Raw genomic sequence first — 16,989 nt, 5'->3', positions numbered from 1 at the left:
TGGCCTCGTACATCATCCTGCACTTAAAATACACTCTTAATTAGAAAGTCCTCTCCCCCATCCAACAGCCTGTCTGTGCCAAGGACACTGGGTATATTCCAGAAAGGCTGAGGAATGGGGGTTGTTGATTATAAAGATAATTCGATCCAGAGAGAATCTGCTAAGTGACTTTCTGGGGTTCTCAGAGTTTAAGTCTAGAGATGTCGGCCTTGGGACTTTCCCAGACACCCAGCGTGCGGCACCCCCAGGCAGTTGATGTGTTCTAGATCCCTGGTGGCTTTGATGGGGGAAAGGGTACCCGTACAGTTGGTGCACAAGGTAGCGAATCCCAGTGTCTGATGGATCGAGGATCCACTTACCAACCAGTTGACCATAAACCCATCCACCTCATTGCTTCCTTTAAAATCCTTATCTTTTAACATCACTGGCTTAAGGGTGTTTCGTGGACTACATACACGTACGTGGAATCCATACACAGGCCTTAGCACAATGCTTGACCTGCCCTAGAGGCTTGGGGGATTTTACTTAATGAAGGAGTCCCCAACAGATTTTTTGTTTTGTTTTGTTTTTGATTTTAAGAGGATGCTTTTCATTTAATTCTTTTGTAAATATTAACATTAGTGTCAAGGGAAAAGCAAGCTGAATTGGGTCTCAGGACATTTGTCAGCGACTCTGTGTAACTTGACAAGCGCCTTTCGCTTTCTGGGTCTAAAATCGTTCACCTGTCAAGGGAAAAAGTTGGAAGTGGTGTCTTTAGAAGCCTTCCCAGCTCAGGTATTGAGCATGTCTGCCTTTCTCTGAGGCCGAATTTCAGGGCTAGCCAGGACTCTTGGTAGAAGGTAGGAGCATTAGCTTTGTGGCCCTCGACCCTTGCTTCCCTGGACCCACCGTGCTGACAGTTCACCACCGTTGGCCATTTGGTGATTGCCAGTGGTGATGTGCACTCTGGTGATCGTAGTAGGGCCTCCTGCTAAATGAGCGTCTTCTATTCATTATTACAGCCTGATTCTCCACTTGCCTCTTGTATCATCCCACACCTAATTCACCCTTTTGGGTTGGGTTGTTTTTTGTTTTTGTTTTTGTTTTTTAAGATTTATTTATTTATTTATTTATTTATTTGAGAGAAAGAGAGCATGTGCGCATGCGAGGCTTGGGAAGGGCAGAGACAAAAATCCCAAGCAGACTCCTTGCTGAGGACAAAGCCTAACGTGGGGCTCCATCTTACCACCCATGAGATCATGGCCTGAGCTGAAGTCACGAGTCAGACGCTTAACTGACTGACCCCACCAGGTGCCCCTAAAATACCTTCTTCATAGGAAATCCCCTTTCCCGTCCGACAGACTTGCTAAACCCAAGGTGTTCAAATTTCCGTTATTATTATTATTGTTGGTATTTCCTTTGGCTCAAGTACCCATTCCACAAACAGAAGCCTTTCTTGTATGTTCCACATTCAGAATCAATAAAAGTGGAACTACCTGGGCTAACATAGTGGCGAGAAGCCCCCAAGGCCAGCTCACCTGTCCTCTCTGTTCCTCTGGCCCTCACCTTGCCTTAAGGCTGGTCCCAGAGGCTTCAATAGGGATTGTCGGATCCTGCCGAGCATAGTTTGAAACCTGTGGGTGTGGGACATCCTAATAATCGGTTTTATCAGCAATAACTGACTGCCTTCCTTCCATCCTTTATTTATTCATCTTTCTCTCTTCGGGCCCCATAGGGCTATATGACAAATGTTCTTACACCTCGCGTGACCGAGGATGGGTCGTGGGAATTCACACCGTCAGTGACCAAGGCAACAGAGATCCACGCTACTTTTTCTCCCTGAAGACGGACCGGGCTCGGCAGGTGACCACCATCAATGCCCACCGCAGCTACCTCCCAGGCCAGTGGGTCCACCTCGCTGCCACCTACGACGGGCGGCTGATGAAGCTCTATGTCAATGGTGCCCAGGTGGCAACGTCCGGGGAGCAGGTGGGCGGCATATTCAGCCCGTTGACCCAGAAGTGCAAAGTGCTCATGCTGGGAGGCAGCGCCCTGAATCAGAACTTCCGGGGCTACATCGAGCGCTTGAGCCTGTGGAAGGTGGCCAGGACTCAGCGGGAGGTGCTGTCGGACATGGAAAGCCACGGCCTCCACGCCCCTCTACCTCAGCTCCTCCTCCAGGAGAACTGGGACAATGTGAAGCGCACCTGGTCCCCCATGAAGGACGGCCACATGCCCCACGTGGAAGTCAGCGGGGCCCACGGCTTCCTGCTGGACACGAGCTTGGAGCCTCCCTTGTGCGGCCAGACGCTGTGCGACAACACGGAGGTCATCGCCAGCTACAACCAGCTGCCGCGCTTCCGGCGGCCCAAGGTGGTGCGCTACCGCGTGGTCAACCTCCGGGACGACGACCAGGAGAACCCGACGGTGAGCCGCCAGCAGATCGACTTCCAGCACCGGCAGCTGGCCGACGCCTTCAAGCACTACAACATCTCCTGGGAGCTGCAGGTGCTGGAGGTGAGCAACTCTTCCCTGCGCCGCCGCCTCGTCCTGGCCAACTGCGACATCAGCAAGATCGGGGACGAGAACTGTGACCACGAGTGCAACCACACGCTGACCGGCCACGACGGCGGGGACTGCCGCAACCTGCGCCACCCTGCCTTCGTGAAGAAGCAGCACAACGGGGTGTGCGACATGGATTGCAATTATGAACGGTTCAACTTCGACGGCGGAGAGTGCTGTAACCCCGAGATCACAGACGTCACCAAGACCTGCTTTGACCCCGACTCTCCGCACAGGTAAGATCCACTGGCTCCACCCAGCCATGAGCCGAGGTCGTCCCCCTTGATGTTGCATGGGTGAGGGACCTGAGGCCCCTCGGGGTCCTGGAACTTTCTGGATTGCCCAGTCTGGACAGCGGCTTGGTGACCGAGGCCAGCCCCTTACTCAGTTCTCGTGGGGATGAAATGTGAGGGCAGCCCATCACCAGCCCTGCATCCCCCCGCCCGGGCTATGAGGAGAGCCAGCCCTGTCTTCTCAGAGGGCTCGGTGTCAACAGTGGGTGGTGGGAGCCACGTGCGGATAGCTGCCATAGTGTAGGTGGTCGGGGTGGGGGGTTCAGGGCGCTACCCAGGGCGTAGTCCCCAGCCACTTGTGAATGTTTAAATTAGGTGAGATTAAATAACTTTAAAATCTACGCTGAGTCACACAGGTTGTATTTCAGGTGCTCCACAGCCTCAAGGGCTCGTGGCTAGCATGCCCGACGGATGTGGAATACGCATCCCTGCACAGCCCCATTCCGTCACACAGCGTGCTGGTAAAGCTGGGGCCAGCTGGGTCACACCGCTGGGTGCAGGTCCCAGCCGTGCTGTTGCCCCATGTCCTGGCCTCTCCGAAGCTGTGTCTTCCTCCGTAAAGTGGGAACGGTAACAGCACCTGCTTTGTGAAGCTGCTCTGGGGATCGAGAAGCATGGTCCCTCTTGCAGTGGCCAGTGGGCCATTAGGTCTCAGGAAGCCTTTAGGTCATTACTGGTGTCAGGAAGGTGGCGCGGGCTGCATTAAGGAGGCACCGTGGGGGCTCCAAGAGGAAAACACTGACGTGCAGCTCATGTGTCTCCGGAAAAGTTTAGGCACCACTTGGACATCCGAGATTGGGTTGAGGGAGAGAGGAGGGAAGTCAAGGCAGAGGGACTTTACTGCCCAGATGAGGGCAGAAAGGAGAAGCTTCTGGAATGCTTCCCTTAGCCTCTGCTCAGGGAGGTGCTCCAGCCGGCACCTCCAAAGAAGAGCCCAAAGGTGAACCCGTGGGTGATCTCTACTCCGTACAGGGCTCGGAGGGCTAGTTCCAGGCCAGAGAGGGAGGCAGCATCCACTTCCCTGATTTCCAGCTTCGTGCTGAACTTTTCCATTCTGTCCAGTACACAGGACCCTGGACTTGCTGATAGCTCGAGCGCATTTGCCGACCTCTGCAGGTTTTCTGCTGACTCCTCTCTTTATGTCTCTCTCAAAAGAGCAAGGGCCTCCCATGCACAGACAAAATACCTATGTGCAAAGGAATGACGATGCTGGCAGGAGAGTGTCGTGCCTGGCGGCAGGCCAGAGTGCACGTCAGCTCAGCCGGCTGGCACCAGGCGCGCCCTGGACTCTCACCTTGGTTCAGAGGCACGAGTGGCCCGAGCGGGAAGTAGCCTTGCTGTGTGGCCGGTTCCCTCCAGGTCACAGAGCGCTTTCATCTCTACTCTCATGTGGGCTTGGGCAGAATTTGGTAAGGAAGGCAAGGCAGAGGTTGGTATTTGCATTTGACTGACAGGGAGCTAGAGGACCTCAGCGCGTGAAATGACCCGGCCAAGGTCAGGGGTCGGGAGAGTCATTCAGCTAAGTCACAGATGCACGGCTCCGAGGATGGCGAGGTGTGTGCTCTGCTGAGCTGAACGGCCAGGAGTGACCTATGTGCCCAAGCACAGAGGGAACAGTGGAGGGTAAGGGCCATGGACCGCTACAAGTCCCTCACCCGTTTGTACTTTCATTTGCCTCTCCATCCCTTCTTTCGTCCGTCCATCCGTCCATCCATCCATCCATCCATCCACCCATCCATCCATTCATACAGCAACTACAGCAACTGTGTATTCAGCACCTACCAAGAGCCAGGAGGGTGGGTACCCTGAGCCCCCTTGTGCCAAAGGAAGCCCAGGATTCAGGATGACAGAGGGATTTAGCCAAGGTCGCTGAGCTAAACTGGAGAGCTTGGATTCGAACCCAGGTCTGTTGACTCTGAAGCTTCCCCGAAGGGAGGTATTTTTCAGTCTGAGAAGCAGTAAGAGGCAGAATTGAAGGGCAGGTGTGGCGGGCAGGGTGGCTTCCCCAAAGCCTTGGGAGAAAGCTGCGGGGTTGGTGGGGTCAGGAGCACCACGGCCGTGGTGGCAGGAGTGCGGCCTGGTGCGGAGGGGCCCAGGGGCCCAGGGCCCAGACACCTCATCGCCGGCCTCCAGCGGCCTCCTCTTCCCTAAGGCACCGGAGGGCCTGCCACGATGTGTGTGAGCAGCCGTGTGCCGCTGGTTTGCGGCTGGGACACTCAGGTGCCCCAGGGGAGCCCGTCAGGCCCCCGGTGGGGCTGGGGGTGACGGGGCTGGGGGTGACGGCTCTCCTGTGTGCAGAGAGAAACCAGTTTACAGAGAAATACTTGCTTTGTAACCTTCAGAAGAGGGAGGGCGGGAGGGCGGGAGGGCAGGAAGGAGGAAGAAAGCGCGGAGGGCGGGAAGGAGACAGGCACCTTCAGTAGAAGCAGTGAGCATGTGACTGATACTATCCAGGTGATTTTTAATAAAGAGCTGAACTTAATTCTCATCAGGGTCTTCCCTCGCCTCCCCCTTCTCTCTTTTTCTTTCTTAACGGGTGAGCACGATGAAACTACTTCATGCTTCTCAGTCTGTGGTGGGGACCGACCTTGTTTTGCTTTGCTTTTTCCTCCCCTCTACGGCGAACAGCAAAAGTGAATTTAAGATGAAACACCACAGGACGATCCCATCGTCCGAGTTCTTTTTTTTTTTTTTATAAATTTATTTTTTATTGGTGTTCAATTTGCCAACATATAGAATAACACCCAGTGCTCATCCCGTCAAGTGCCCCCCTCAGTGCCCGTCACCCAGTCACCCCCACCCCCCGCCCTCCTCCCCTTCCACCACCCCTAGTTCGTTTCCCAGAGTTAGGAGTCTCTCATGTTCTGTCTCCCAATCTGATATTTCCCACTCATTTTTTCTCCATCGTCTGAGTTCTTGAGACGCTTCCCAAGGCCTGCTCTCCTCCGCCATCCGCGGTGTGCCACAGGGTAGGGGGCAGTTCCTTCTGACAACTGATACAGCAGTTCCCTTGAGTAAAATAAGATTCCCCAGTAATGCAGCCGGGCACCTCGGGGAACTCTTGGCAGAGAAATAGCATTTCCTCTAACCCACTTAGGCTCCTTTAGGTGATGGTCCTTGGGTCCCCGGGCCCATATTCCCAGGGGTTCATGTGGTGTCAGAGAGCACCTAATCCTGGCAGAGGGCTGCAGAGGATGTCGAGATTTTGCCAAATGTCAGACCTAGAAACATCCTCAGAGACCATTGGTCCCAACCCCCGTGTAGATGGAAACTGAGGCCAAAACTCACACTGTCCATTAGTGGTCAAACTAGGGTACAGGTTGCTCTGGTCATCTGCTGTGGCACAGCGGTCCACACTGCCCTGACATCCTGGACAACCACAAGTACCTGGCCCCGTGTGTTCTGTCCTCACTTTCCCAACCATCCTCCAAGAGCTTGGGATTATGAAGTGCTTGAAGGAGTGAGTTTGGAAGAGAATCAGATAATGGCCTCAGGGCTCCGTGAACCCCTGTAGGACGATTCGAGCTACACCAGCGGCTAGTTTTCCTTATTAAGAGGCCATAATAGGAACAGTCAGTTGAAGCTATGCACAAAGAGAGGGACTGGGCAGTGAGGGGCCCGGAGCGTGTCTCATAGTCACTTGGAGATGTTTGGCCAAGATGAGAAAATTCTCCTGGGGCCTTGGCGATATAGGGCCATGACAGCCACACGTCAAGTCTCCAAAGGCCTGTCCTGTGGGAGAGGCCTTTCTCTGTATGGTTTCTGAGCCCTGGCTAGGACTGGGGAGTTGTAATTACAGGAGGCAGCTTGGAGCTGAGTAACAGATCATGTCATCGCCCCCCCCACCCCCCCGCCCCAGAATGGTCCTCCCAGGCAGTGCTTCTCTGCAGGTGAGTGAGCACCCCGCCACCTGAGGCATGCACAGCGAGCATTATGGCAATGCTGCAGAAAGTAGCCTTGGTGGTCCTGGGGTTGAGCACAGCACAGCCCGACTTTTTGCTGGTATCTTACTGCAGTCCTGTTAATGGAACCACATGGTAACATTTGGTCACAGACGTTTATTAGGTAGTGTACCCCTGCCAGGCCCTCTGTTCCTGGTTGGGGATGCTGCACTGAGTGGGATGCATTCCTCACCAGTAAGGGGCTTCCACTTTGGTGGGGGAATCATATTCACACATAAGAAACTCTGATCCATGACACAGTGGGGCAGGAGCTCTGTAAGGTGGAGATCTGCGCTAAGGGAACGAGGTGGGTTGGCTGGCGGAGACATGCTTTGAGGGACAGCTGTGGATCGGCAACACGTCCAGAGGTAGGGATGCAGCCTGCATGGGCCAGGCCCTGGCAGGAACCAGGCGATACATTCAAACAGAACAATTAAGGAGAGAAGAAGGGGGCAGCTCCTCTGAAGGAGGCTGTCTACAGTAGGGTCGGTGGGGTTTAGGACCATCACCGAGGCCAGAGTCAGCAACAGAGGGGAGCCATTCCCACCCTTGGCCTGGACAGGCAAGCAGAGAGAGTGGTTTGGGGACCTTGGAGAGTGAGTGTGTGCAGAGGACCCCTGGGCAGCCGCGGTGACTCTCTGTAAAGAGGGGTAGTCAACCCATCAGAGCCCCCAGGCCAGAAGGGAGCCAAGAGAGTAAATTCCACAGCGTCATTCTCTCCTGCCTTCCCGTCTTCTGCAGGTGATTCCCATGGGGGACCCAAGGTAGAAGTCGCAGGGCAAAGGAACCCGTAGATGCCCCCCAAAGAGGCTGGCCTCCAAGGGCACAGAACGGGATGGAGAGGGGTGGGCAGTGGGTGTGCATGAGAAAACAGGGTGTCGAGAACACAGAGAACGACAGCCCATGCAGAGGGTGCAGGATGAGCAGGGGGACCGTCCAGGATGGCTAGGACGCAGGCCGGGAGCAGAGGAAGGGCCGCTGCCTTACCTCATGGCAAACTAGCATCAGGCCAAATTCTTCCTTCCTGCCTCTCTCCCTTTCTTCATTTCCTTCCTCCCTTCCCTCCCTCCGCTTCCCTTCCCTTATTTCTCTCCCGCCCTTCCTTCTTTCCTTTCCTCCCCCAGTAAATGTTTGTGGAATGGTCCCTCTGTGCCAGCCCAGACCCTGCCCTTTGGAGCTCACCATCTAGTGGAAAAGACAGACGAGCGAGCGCGCCATTGTAATCACGGCTGTGACGGAAGGAGCCCCTGTGTCAGCCAGGAGGAGCCGTCTGTGTGAGAGGAAAAGGTTTTCTATCAGACTGGCCATTTAGAAAAAAAAAAAAAAAAAGACATTCCAATGAACTTGGCCATTCTCTCCGGCCGTGGAGACGAGCCAGGTGGGCAGAACTTCATCTGCTGCCACTGGGATGTCTACTAACAAGTTAGACTGCGCTCCGCATGCCTTATTATGGATAAAAGGGAAAACCTGGGTATTAAGGGAAACCCCGAGTATCAGGAACCCCAGAGGCAATCGACAGTCTGGGCTGCAAGCACTCCACTGCGAGAGCATCTTGCAACAAACCCAGCAAGCTCCTGTTTGCATCCCCCAAACTGCAGGCTGTGGCACAGTTAGGTGAACCTGACCTTTGCCCATCAATAGCTGCTTATATACAATAGGACAGACAGAGAGGACTTCCCTTGTGGACTGTCGGCTGATAGGGAAACATTTTCTTTGTCTTCCTTTATTATTATTTTTAATGGAACAAGGGCATTCCCCTGGGGCCATGTTATTTTTTTTGGACCTGAGCTGACATTGCTGGAAGTCTTTGGAAAGGACTGCAGTAAGCCATGAGACAGACTCCTCGACCCCTCTGCTGGCTCTGTGGATCTCCTCCGTGTCCTCCCTCGCCCCTTGTCAGAGACCATTAGATGGTTCCCCTTGACATGTTGGGGTCTCTTCTTCCCTGGGATGACCTCATGAAACATATACTTCCTTCGCCCAAGTTCTCCCCAAATCTGGAAGAGTTGCATGGAATCTGGGACTCTCTGAGCTGGGAGGAACAGCGGCAGCGTCTGGCCCTCTCTGGCTGTAGATGAGGAGGCTGAGCTCCCCAGAGGGGCGAGCACTGACCCAGGCCTCCCAGGGAGAGTGAGGCCAAGCTGAGAGCAAGACCCAGGATCTCATCTCCTAATCCCAAGGCATTTCTACTCTCCTCCATTGCCACAGGCTCTTAGAAGCTGGGGATTAGAAACTTGGAGAAGTTCTGTGTCCTATGGTCATGTTCTTGCCCATCATCCATATTTTATTAAGATGCTTTAGTATCGAGGGCACTGTGGTAAGTGCCCTAGGGATCCAACATGCAATCTGTGTCCTGAAGGTGCTTATATTCTGTGGTTTGATGGTATTTTGTTACAGTCGTTCAAGAGATGGCGAGAGGGCGGATGATTAATCTCCCAGGGAACCACACAGACGATAAGGCTTGCATGAGCTCTGAGAAAAAGGCAGGGTCCCTGTGGTTTGAGGGGAAGTCAGGAAAGGTTTTTCTGACTTGGAGGAGGTATACAAACGGACCGCCAGGTTGAACAGGCTTTGTCAGGACAAAAAAGAACCAAGAGGTTGAGGTGGGAAAGTGATGGGAGGGTTCAAGGAAGAGGTGGGTCTACTTGGGACTTCCCGCAGTTCCATGCCATGATTTGTTCTTTTGGCCGTGGAGCCCTGATAATCAGACCGACACAGAATGAAGGAGGGTTCAGGGCAAAATGATGCTCCTAGCCTCGGCTCACCACGTTGTAGCTATCCAGTCTTGGGCAAGTCTCATAATCTCCTTGAGCCTCCATTTCCACATCTAGGGAAAGGGAATAATAATAATATCTGACCGCCTGGATCACGTGATCGCCTTGAGGGTCACATAAAATAATATCCCGGCAAGAGTTCTGGGAAGAGTTAACCAGCACACAGATGAAAGAGGGCTTTGTTATTTGTTCAGGAACTTTGTTCATTCTTTTCCAGTAATCGTGTAAGAGAAATTGCTTGGAATTTTATAATCAGAATATCAGAGTTTATTTAATGTGACTAATATTCATTAAAGCAATAACAGGAGTCAGGCCTGGTATAGTGGAAAAGTGGTATGTGTTGGAGACTGACCAGGGTTTGTATCCTGGTTCCACTCTTCATTAGCTGTCTGACCTTGGCTCGTTTCTCAATAAGAGTTGCTGGTTTCTCATCTGTAAAAATTGGGTGAGCTCCGGCAGCGTGTGGGGAAACTCACGTGGAGTCATCCGTGCAAAACGCCTGGCCACGGTGTGTGGCACGTAGTAGGTGCAGTCTTCTCCCCTCCTGAGTGCACACATGGGCTCCTCAAGCATTGTTTTATGGAGACTGCCTTTCTGCAGGCCTGTAAAAGAAAAAAAAAAAGGCCTGGTTGAAACTGCAGGACACACATTGAGGTCATTTGCACAGATTACTTTCATTCTTAAGATACTGACTTTTTGGGTTTTTTTTTTTTTTTAGGACTGGCCACAGAATTGGTAGTTTTAAATAAAGACCATATACCGCATCAAACTCATTGAACTTGCACACTAGTTTATTTTTTTAGACGACCCCAATGTCTAACTGTGTTAGAGGACATATTTCTGCATGAAATGATCCCAGGCAGTGTTGGCATTGGTCACCGTGGGTGAAGTTCCAAATTGATTGAAGCTCCTAGATTTTTCAACCACCTCCAGCCCACATGCCTGCTTGGGTGTGGATGCACAAACACCTCTATCCAGGCCACGTGCAGCAGGGTCCCATTTTTTCTGCTTCAATCTGGGTTGCCTTCGTGCTCTTCATCTAAACAAAGTCCACCTTTACTCAGAGGTCCCCTCTGTGACTCTGCACAAGTGACTTTGGCCCTGGAGAGCCTGACAGAGGGGTGAGTGGCGTGAGGAGGACCCCTTGGGGCCTCTCCACGTGATGCTAAGAAGGAGCTCAAAACTGGGACCTGTGAGAAGCCACGGAGCATCAGTATAATCTCACCAATAAATGAGAACATGAATTTTGGAGACCAACCATACTTGAGATCAAGCCACTTAACATTTCTTTTTTTTTTTTTTAAGATTTTATTTATTTATTCATGAGGCAGAGAGAGAGAGAGAGAGAGAGAGAGGCAGAGACACAGGCAGAGGGAGAAGCAGACTCCATGCAGGAAGCCCGATGTGGGACTCGATCCTGGGACTCCAGGATCACACCCTGAGCTGAAGGCAGATGCTCAACCACTGAGCCACCCAGGTGCCCCAACATTTCTGTGACCTTGGACAAGTCTCTCACTTTATCAAAGACTCAGATGCCTCCTCCGTAAAATCGGGGATGAGTACACGGCCTAGTGCTTCGAGGATTCAGTGAAATGATACAGGGGTCAGCCCTTGAGAACAGCGCCCACCACTTAGCGAGCACCCAAAATAACAGTGGTGGTTGTTTGGGGATTTTCCGTCCCTGGGAAATCTTCTGAGCTCTTACATATATCCTCCCTAATTCCCAGCCCCCTCTGGATCCTGAGCCCCCTCCCTGGAACCTTCAGGCTGGAGTGGGGGTTGGAGACAAGCTCATCCCTCTCTTCCACCAAAGGCCCTTTTATTTGGGCTCCTGGAGGTTCCATTTTCGAAAGATGGTCTTTCCTCCAAAAGCCCCGCACAGACCAGTTGTCCCGAGCGGCACACGGCAGTAAGTTTGCACCTCCCCAGTGTAAAGCAAAGGCATGCCTGGGATCCCAGGATGGGGCTGGCTGGGTAGCTCTCACCCATCCCAGGGAAGGAGCTGGAAGCCAGGTGGGCACCCCGAAGGTGCCCAGGACCCCAGTGAGCCATGTAAGAGGCAGCACAGGGCGCCTGCTGGCCTGCAGCTCTTCCCGCAGCAGCATCTGCGTCTCTGAGTCTACAGGCAGGAGATGCTCCCTGTCTCGCCCCTTCCTGGGTGTGCATTTCCATTTCAAGCTCCCCGGGTGCACCGGAGAGCTTGGTGCCCCCTCGAGGGCCCCGGCGGGAGGCAGTTGGGGTTTTTACACCCCGGGTCTCGCATAATCAGCACTTTCTCCATCCCCTGGTGACACTGACCACTCATGACAGCCTCGGCCCAGCCAGACACCCTTCCAGGGTGGGAAACAAAGCGGCGGGAGTGTGGCACGGACTGACCCTGGGACGCTTGGCCTTAGTGAGACTCGTGTCCCTGACCTGATCTCGGCTCAGCTTGCACCTGCACACTCACAGCTGTGCTGATTTCCTGCCTCCTGCGTGGGGACCATGACACCCTTGCTCTCACTTTCTGGCGACACAAAACTAGTGTGTGAAGGGCACTTGCTCACGGGTTTGTTTGGCAAAGTCCAACAGGTTCCCATTTCCCCAGTTTCTTTGTCTTATTTTGTTTTCAGAGCCCCCCCCCCCCCCCCCCCCCGGTTCTTGTCTCCTCTCTCTGGGCCTTCCTGTCTTTCTCCCTTCTGTGTTCTAAGTTGTTTGGGGGGATCTGGTGGTGAAGGGCGGAGGGCGAGGAGGTTACAGTCTTCATTTCAGGTTCTGACATTTGTGATTCCAGCCTTTCTTGAGTTCAGACAGCACAGCCCTCCAGACTTGAGCTTGAACCCTGACTCCCAAACTCTTTGCATGGACACAGAAGGCAACGGCAGGTGACTAGAATGACACACACGCACAGACTACCTCAGGCTCTTACGGGGGCTAGGAGAGGGACATGAGACAGAGAGAGGGCTCTTTCCCAGGAGGATTCATGGTAGAAAAACACAGTTTGCCCTGTGGCTTGGCAAAGCATGAGGAAGGAAGTGACTAGCTATTTCCAGTAACTTCTTAGCCAACATGGAGTAGGCCATTTTTTTTTATCTTAAATTCTTCATCTGTAAAATGGGAGGATTTGGGTGGCTTATTTTTAAGATCTATAACTATTCATACATTTTTCAAATCAGATGTGGGAATCCCAGTTTGTAGGCCTGTGGGGATTGCAACTAGACTACGAATGGGGAGCGTGATATTGGGCAGGTAAGAGCAATGCCGTATGTTGACTCTGGGGACATCCAGGGAAATATGAGACCATGCCCCTGCCTTCAAAGTGTTTACCAGCCCCTTTGACCAACTGAGTCTGATGTGTTCAGCGTAGCAGTGGAGCAACAATTATACTGGAAAGGATCTGACAACTGGAAAGGATCTGACTCCCAATACTCAAGTCTCTGCAGCAGCCTGCTGGCGGCACCCTACCTTGGGCAGTCTACGCGTCTGCCATTCTGTTTTCCCGTAGGCCCTGAATGTGGTGTCCTCTTTCCAAAATTCCATTTGAATTTAATTCTGCTTTTGGTAGCGTGACATACGATCTCGTGCTATTCAGCATTATTTCCCCATACTTAAGAACTTTTTGATTGTCACATGACCGTTTGAGAGCTATCTGTTTTTAACCCTCGTGGGGACCCAGATTTGGAGATATTATTAGACTCGTTCAAGCCATCCAGAGAGATCTCCATCTACTGTAATAATCGTGCTGTTGTGTCTCTACACGATTCTGCTATTTGCCTGCAGTCGGGTGATTTGTACGGGGCCACAGCTCAGGCCAAAATCTAGAAGTTGCCATATTGACACACGTTGGTGATAATGTAATTCTCGCTCTATCCTTCTCAAATGCAATATTTTTCAGCCAGTCGTCATATAAGTTATATGGCTCCAAATTAGAGCCAAACTACACAGTCTACTGAAATGCCACCTGTACCCAGAACGTGGTGTCTCCTACAACTTATGAAAAGGGTTGATTTGGCTTTATTTCATTGTGCTTCAAGTGGACGACAAACCACAGGGCAGCTGGTGAGCTGTGTATACTCTGCTTAATGTGGTCAGTTCTATTATTTATCAATTGTGGTTTTGATCCTCTACGAAGAAAGGGAGGTGGTGGGAAGAGCTAGCTTGTGGGCCCTGGAATTCCGCACTTGTGTTGTGAAAACAGTACTTTGACGTGGGATGGTCACATTACTGTTCTGGTGCCTTTGAACACACCATCGTACTTTGTTATTTCCCCTTACTTATCAGGGTATTCTTCATGCTTCATGGCTTCCCAAAAATAATGAAACTCTGAGAATATGGGGCTATTGGAGCAGAGATTATAGGACCCCAAGAAAAGATCTTAGGAAAGTGACTATTTCAGTGTGTGTGTGTGTGTGTGGTGTGGTGTGTGCATACCTGTGATGTGCAGGCACGGTGCTAGGTGCTGGGGGTACAGCAACGAATATTTCATGAGATAGGTGTGATCCTGCACTCACGGAATTTCCTGCAGGTAGGTAAGTGGCTAGTTGGATAAATGCTTTATAGAGAAGTCCAAGGTCTGAGGGAACGCAGAGGATGGGTACTTGACTCATCAGGGGTCAGAGTCACTTCTAGCCTGAGTCATGCTAACCAAGTGAGCATAGCTGAGCTCTCCAGAAACCAGGTGTTCTGACTCTTTGCCTTCTGCCCCAACAGTTTCTGAAACCCATTTTCAAAAAGGCAAGTGAAAAAAATAGGAGCTGAGTGGATCCTAGTGAAAAGGTGTTCATTTATAACTAGTGTCCTCTCTTTTGAGATTACCGTGTTCTTTCCTTAGGAGGACTACTCAGTACCCTTTATTTTATTATGTGAGGACATCTTAAATGGTGTGTGAAGGAAGAGGGGGCTCATCTTCACATGCTTTATTTCTTGGTCAAAATGTGAAATCTCTACTTCCTCCTCAGTATTTTATTTTTAATGATCCAGAGCTCCGAGAACCTCTCCACTGGCCCACCTACTTCTGAATCAGCACTTTCAAGAGGGGGCTCATCTTCACATGCTTTATTTCTTGGTCAAAATGTAAAATCTCTACTTCCTCCTCAGTATTTTATTTTTAATGATCCAGAGCTCCGAGAACCTCTCCACTGGCCCACCTACTTCTGAATCAGCATTTTCTCCTCCATCCAAATCCTCAGGATTCTTGATCCCACTCATCCTTGGGTCTCTTCCTGATCCTGCTGTGTGGAAAGCTGCAGACCAGTGACTTTCCTGAGAGTTGACTTTCCATGTGACTCCTCAGAGAGAGCACTCCCAGGGAACCAGCTCTCCTGCTGGGCCTACAGTTTGGGGCGGCGATACGAAGGACTTTGAAGTATGGAATCTAAGCCTGATCAATGAGAAATACTCCAGCGGACCACATCAGAACCCAGACCTATTGTTTCACCTCCTCTTGCTCCCACCCCCACCCAGCATCACATTGTTCCCCATATATAAATACCTGTCCTTCCTAGATAGTGTCAGACCCACCTGCTTTTCAATAAGCCACTGCCAGGGCCCTCTCCAGTGCCATCTGTCCTCTCGTCTATCCAGCAGGCCTCTGTGATAATGCATATCTTAAGAGAAGATAAGGCATTAATGATTAGGGATGTGGTGTGCAGTACAGATGAGCAGCCATATCCGCCTCCCACACCTGTAACCAGGTAGGGGGACCTTGGGGAAATGGCATCACCTCACTGAGTCTCAGTTTCTTCCCCTATAAGCTGAGGATGCTCATACTTAACACATAGGGTTCTTGTAAAGCTTCGAGAAATAATTTTGAAAAGTTTTTCAGTGGTGCCGGTGTGTAGTAAACGCCCCCAAATGGCAGGTTTTATTAGTATTATTGCATTATGTTGTGATCATCTGATTATTTGTCTCACTTCCTTCATAAAACTGCTAACCCTTTGAGAGTGAAGATTGTTTCTCTTCCATATTAGTATGCCCAGTTTCTAGCTTAGGGCATGGTTATAATAGAATCTCTGTAAGTATTGGTGAACAAAGGAGGAACACACTGAATGAATGATTTGCAGAGAGGAGGGAAGAGAGGAAAATGAAGGCAGGGAGGGAAGGAGGAGGAGGGGAGGTAATGAGAGAGTGACTTATTCAATAAATGAATGAAAGAATGATCGATTTTTCAATTGCTCTTTGATTGGTGCCATTACATTTTTCTTAGACCATGTGTCAAGCTGCTATACAAGAGCTGTGATTTTGGAAACCGATCATTCAGGATTCTGAGAATTTAATAAACTCTCCAAGCACTTTATTTTTTCTGTGCCTCCTCTTACAAGAGAGGCAGATTTAGACATTTCTGACAATGAAACTAAGCAAGAGAATAAAGTCCAGATCATTGGGACCCTTGGGATGAAAACACAGAATCCAGGGTTCAGAACTGGCCACGGCTTGGAGAACGCTTGGTAATTGCGACAAGGATATGGATGCAATAAACATTCTGAGGTTTATCTTGCTTTAATGACTTGCCTTGAGTGGCTTTGATCTTTATATTTGATAATCACTTTCAAATGGTCTGGTGTGTTCTGAAATTGGAGTCGTGGTTCGGGGACTTGAGATCCTCCTCGGGAATGACAGGCTGCGATCAGAATATGGAAATAGGCAGTGCTAAGGGACTTGCTCTGTGAGTTGTAGAAACAGGTCAAGCACCTGTGGAGGAGATAAGCATCCCGGGCCAGTGATGGGAGCAGGGTGCCCTGGTGGGAGAAAGACAGCAGGCATTGGGAGCTAAGGGAGCTAAGGCTAGTTCCCTCCAGCTGCATGAGCAAGCTAATAAGAGAATTGTGCCTCCTGGGCCCCGTTCATGAGTTGGGCACACCTCTTGATGTTAACCTCCTTGAATTTTTATATTCCCCTGCCTAGATTGAATTCTATAATCCCCATTTTACAGGTGAAGATATTGAGGTTCAGAGAGGTTGAGTCCCTTCCCTAATAAGGTCATAGGCACACCTCTTGGCAGAAGAGGAAGGATTTGAACCCTAGACTGTCTCTCTCTTAAGATGAGGCTTTTTTTAAAAAAAAGATCATAAAGCTCATGATTACAACAATTAAGTATCCCTTGGTGAGGCAATGCCAGAAAAAAATGGTGAGTACAAAAACGTGTGCCATAAAACTTGATGTACTTGTGCCCCCATTTTCATATCATTGATTGAAGACTAGACCCCATTCCAGAACAATCCTATCTAGAACTAGATCCAAAGATATTTAATGATGAAAGTAAGTAGCAGAGTCTTACTCTATACAACCATCTTCCATACGATTATGAGTAGAATACAGCTCTAAGGCACTCTATTTAATAAATGTGATGCTGAATTTTTAATTGCCCCTTAAAAAAAAAAAAAAAGATGTGCTTGTTTCTATGACACTCGGATGCTTTTCCTTTAATGTAAAAGAGCTATCCCCAGCGTCTAGCGTAGAGGT

The 16,989-nt window shown here is 50.8% G+C and overlaps 1 protein-coding gene across 1 annotated transcript in view; it reads left to right on the top strand.

Moving 5' to 3' along the window:
- The window catches only part of PAPPA (pappalysin 1), a 239,219-nt gene that overhangs the window by 30,301 nt on the left and 191,929 nt on the right, over positions 1-16,989 (top strand). The window contains exon 2 of the mRNA XM_041763676.1: positions 1,715-2,777. Coding sequence (XP_041619610.1) covers positions 1,715-2,777 — 1,063 coding nt within the window. The remainder of the gene's footprint in view (positions 1-1,714; positions 2,778-16,989) is intronic.

This window comes from Vulpes lagopus, chromosome 7, assembly GCF_018345385.1.
Source record: "Vulpes lagopus strain Blue_001 chromosome 7, ASM1834538v1, whole genome shotgun sequence".
Taxonomy (NCBI): domain Eukaryota; kingdom Metazoa; phylum Chordata; class Mammalia; order Carnivora; family Canidae; genus Vulpes; species Vulpes lagopus.
Note: the sequence above shows the minus strand (reverse complement) of the source record. Positions and strands in the feature narration are given on the sequence as shown.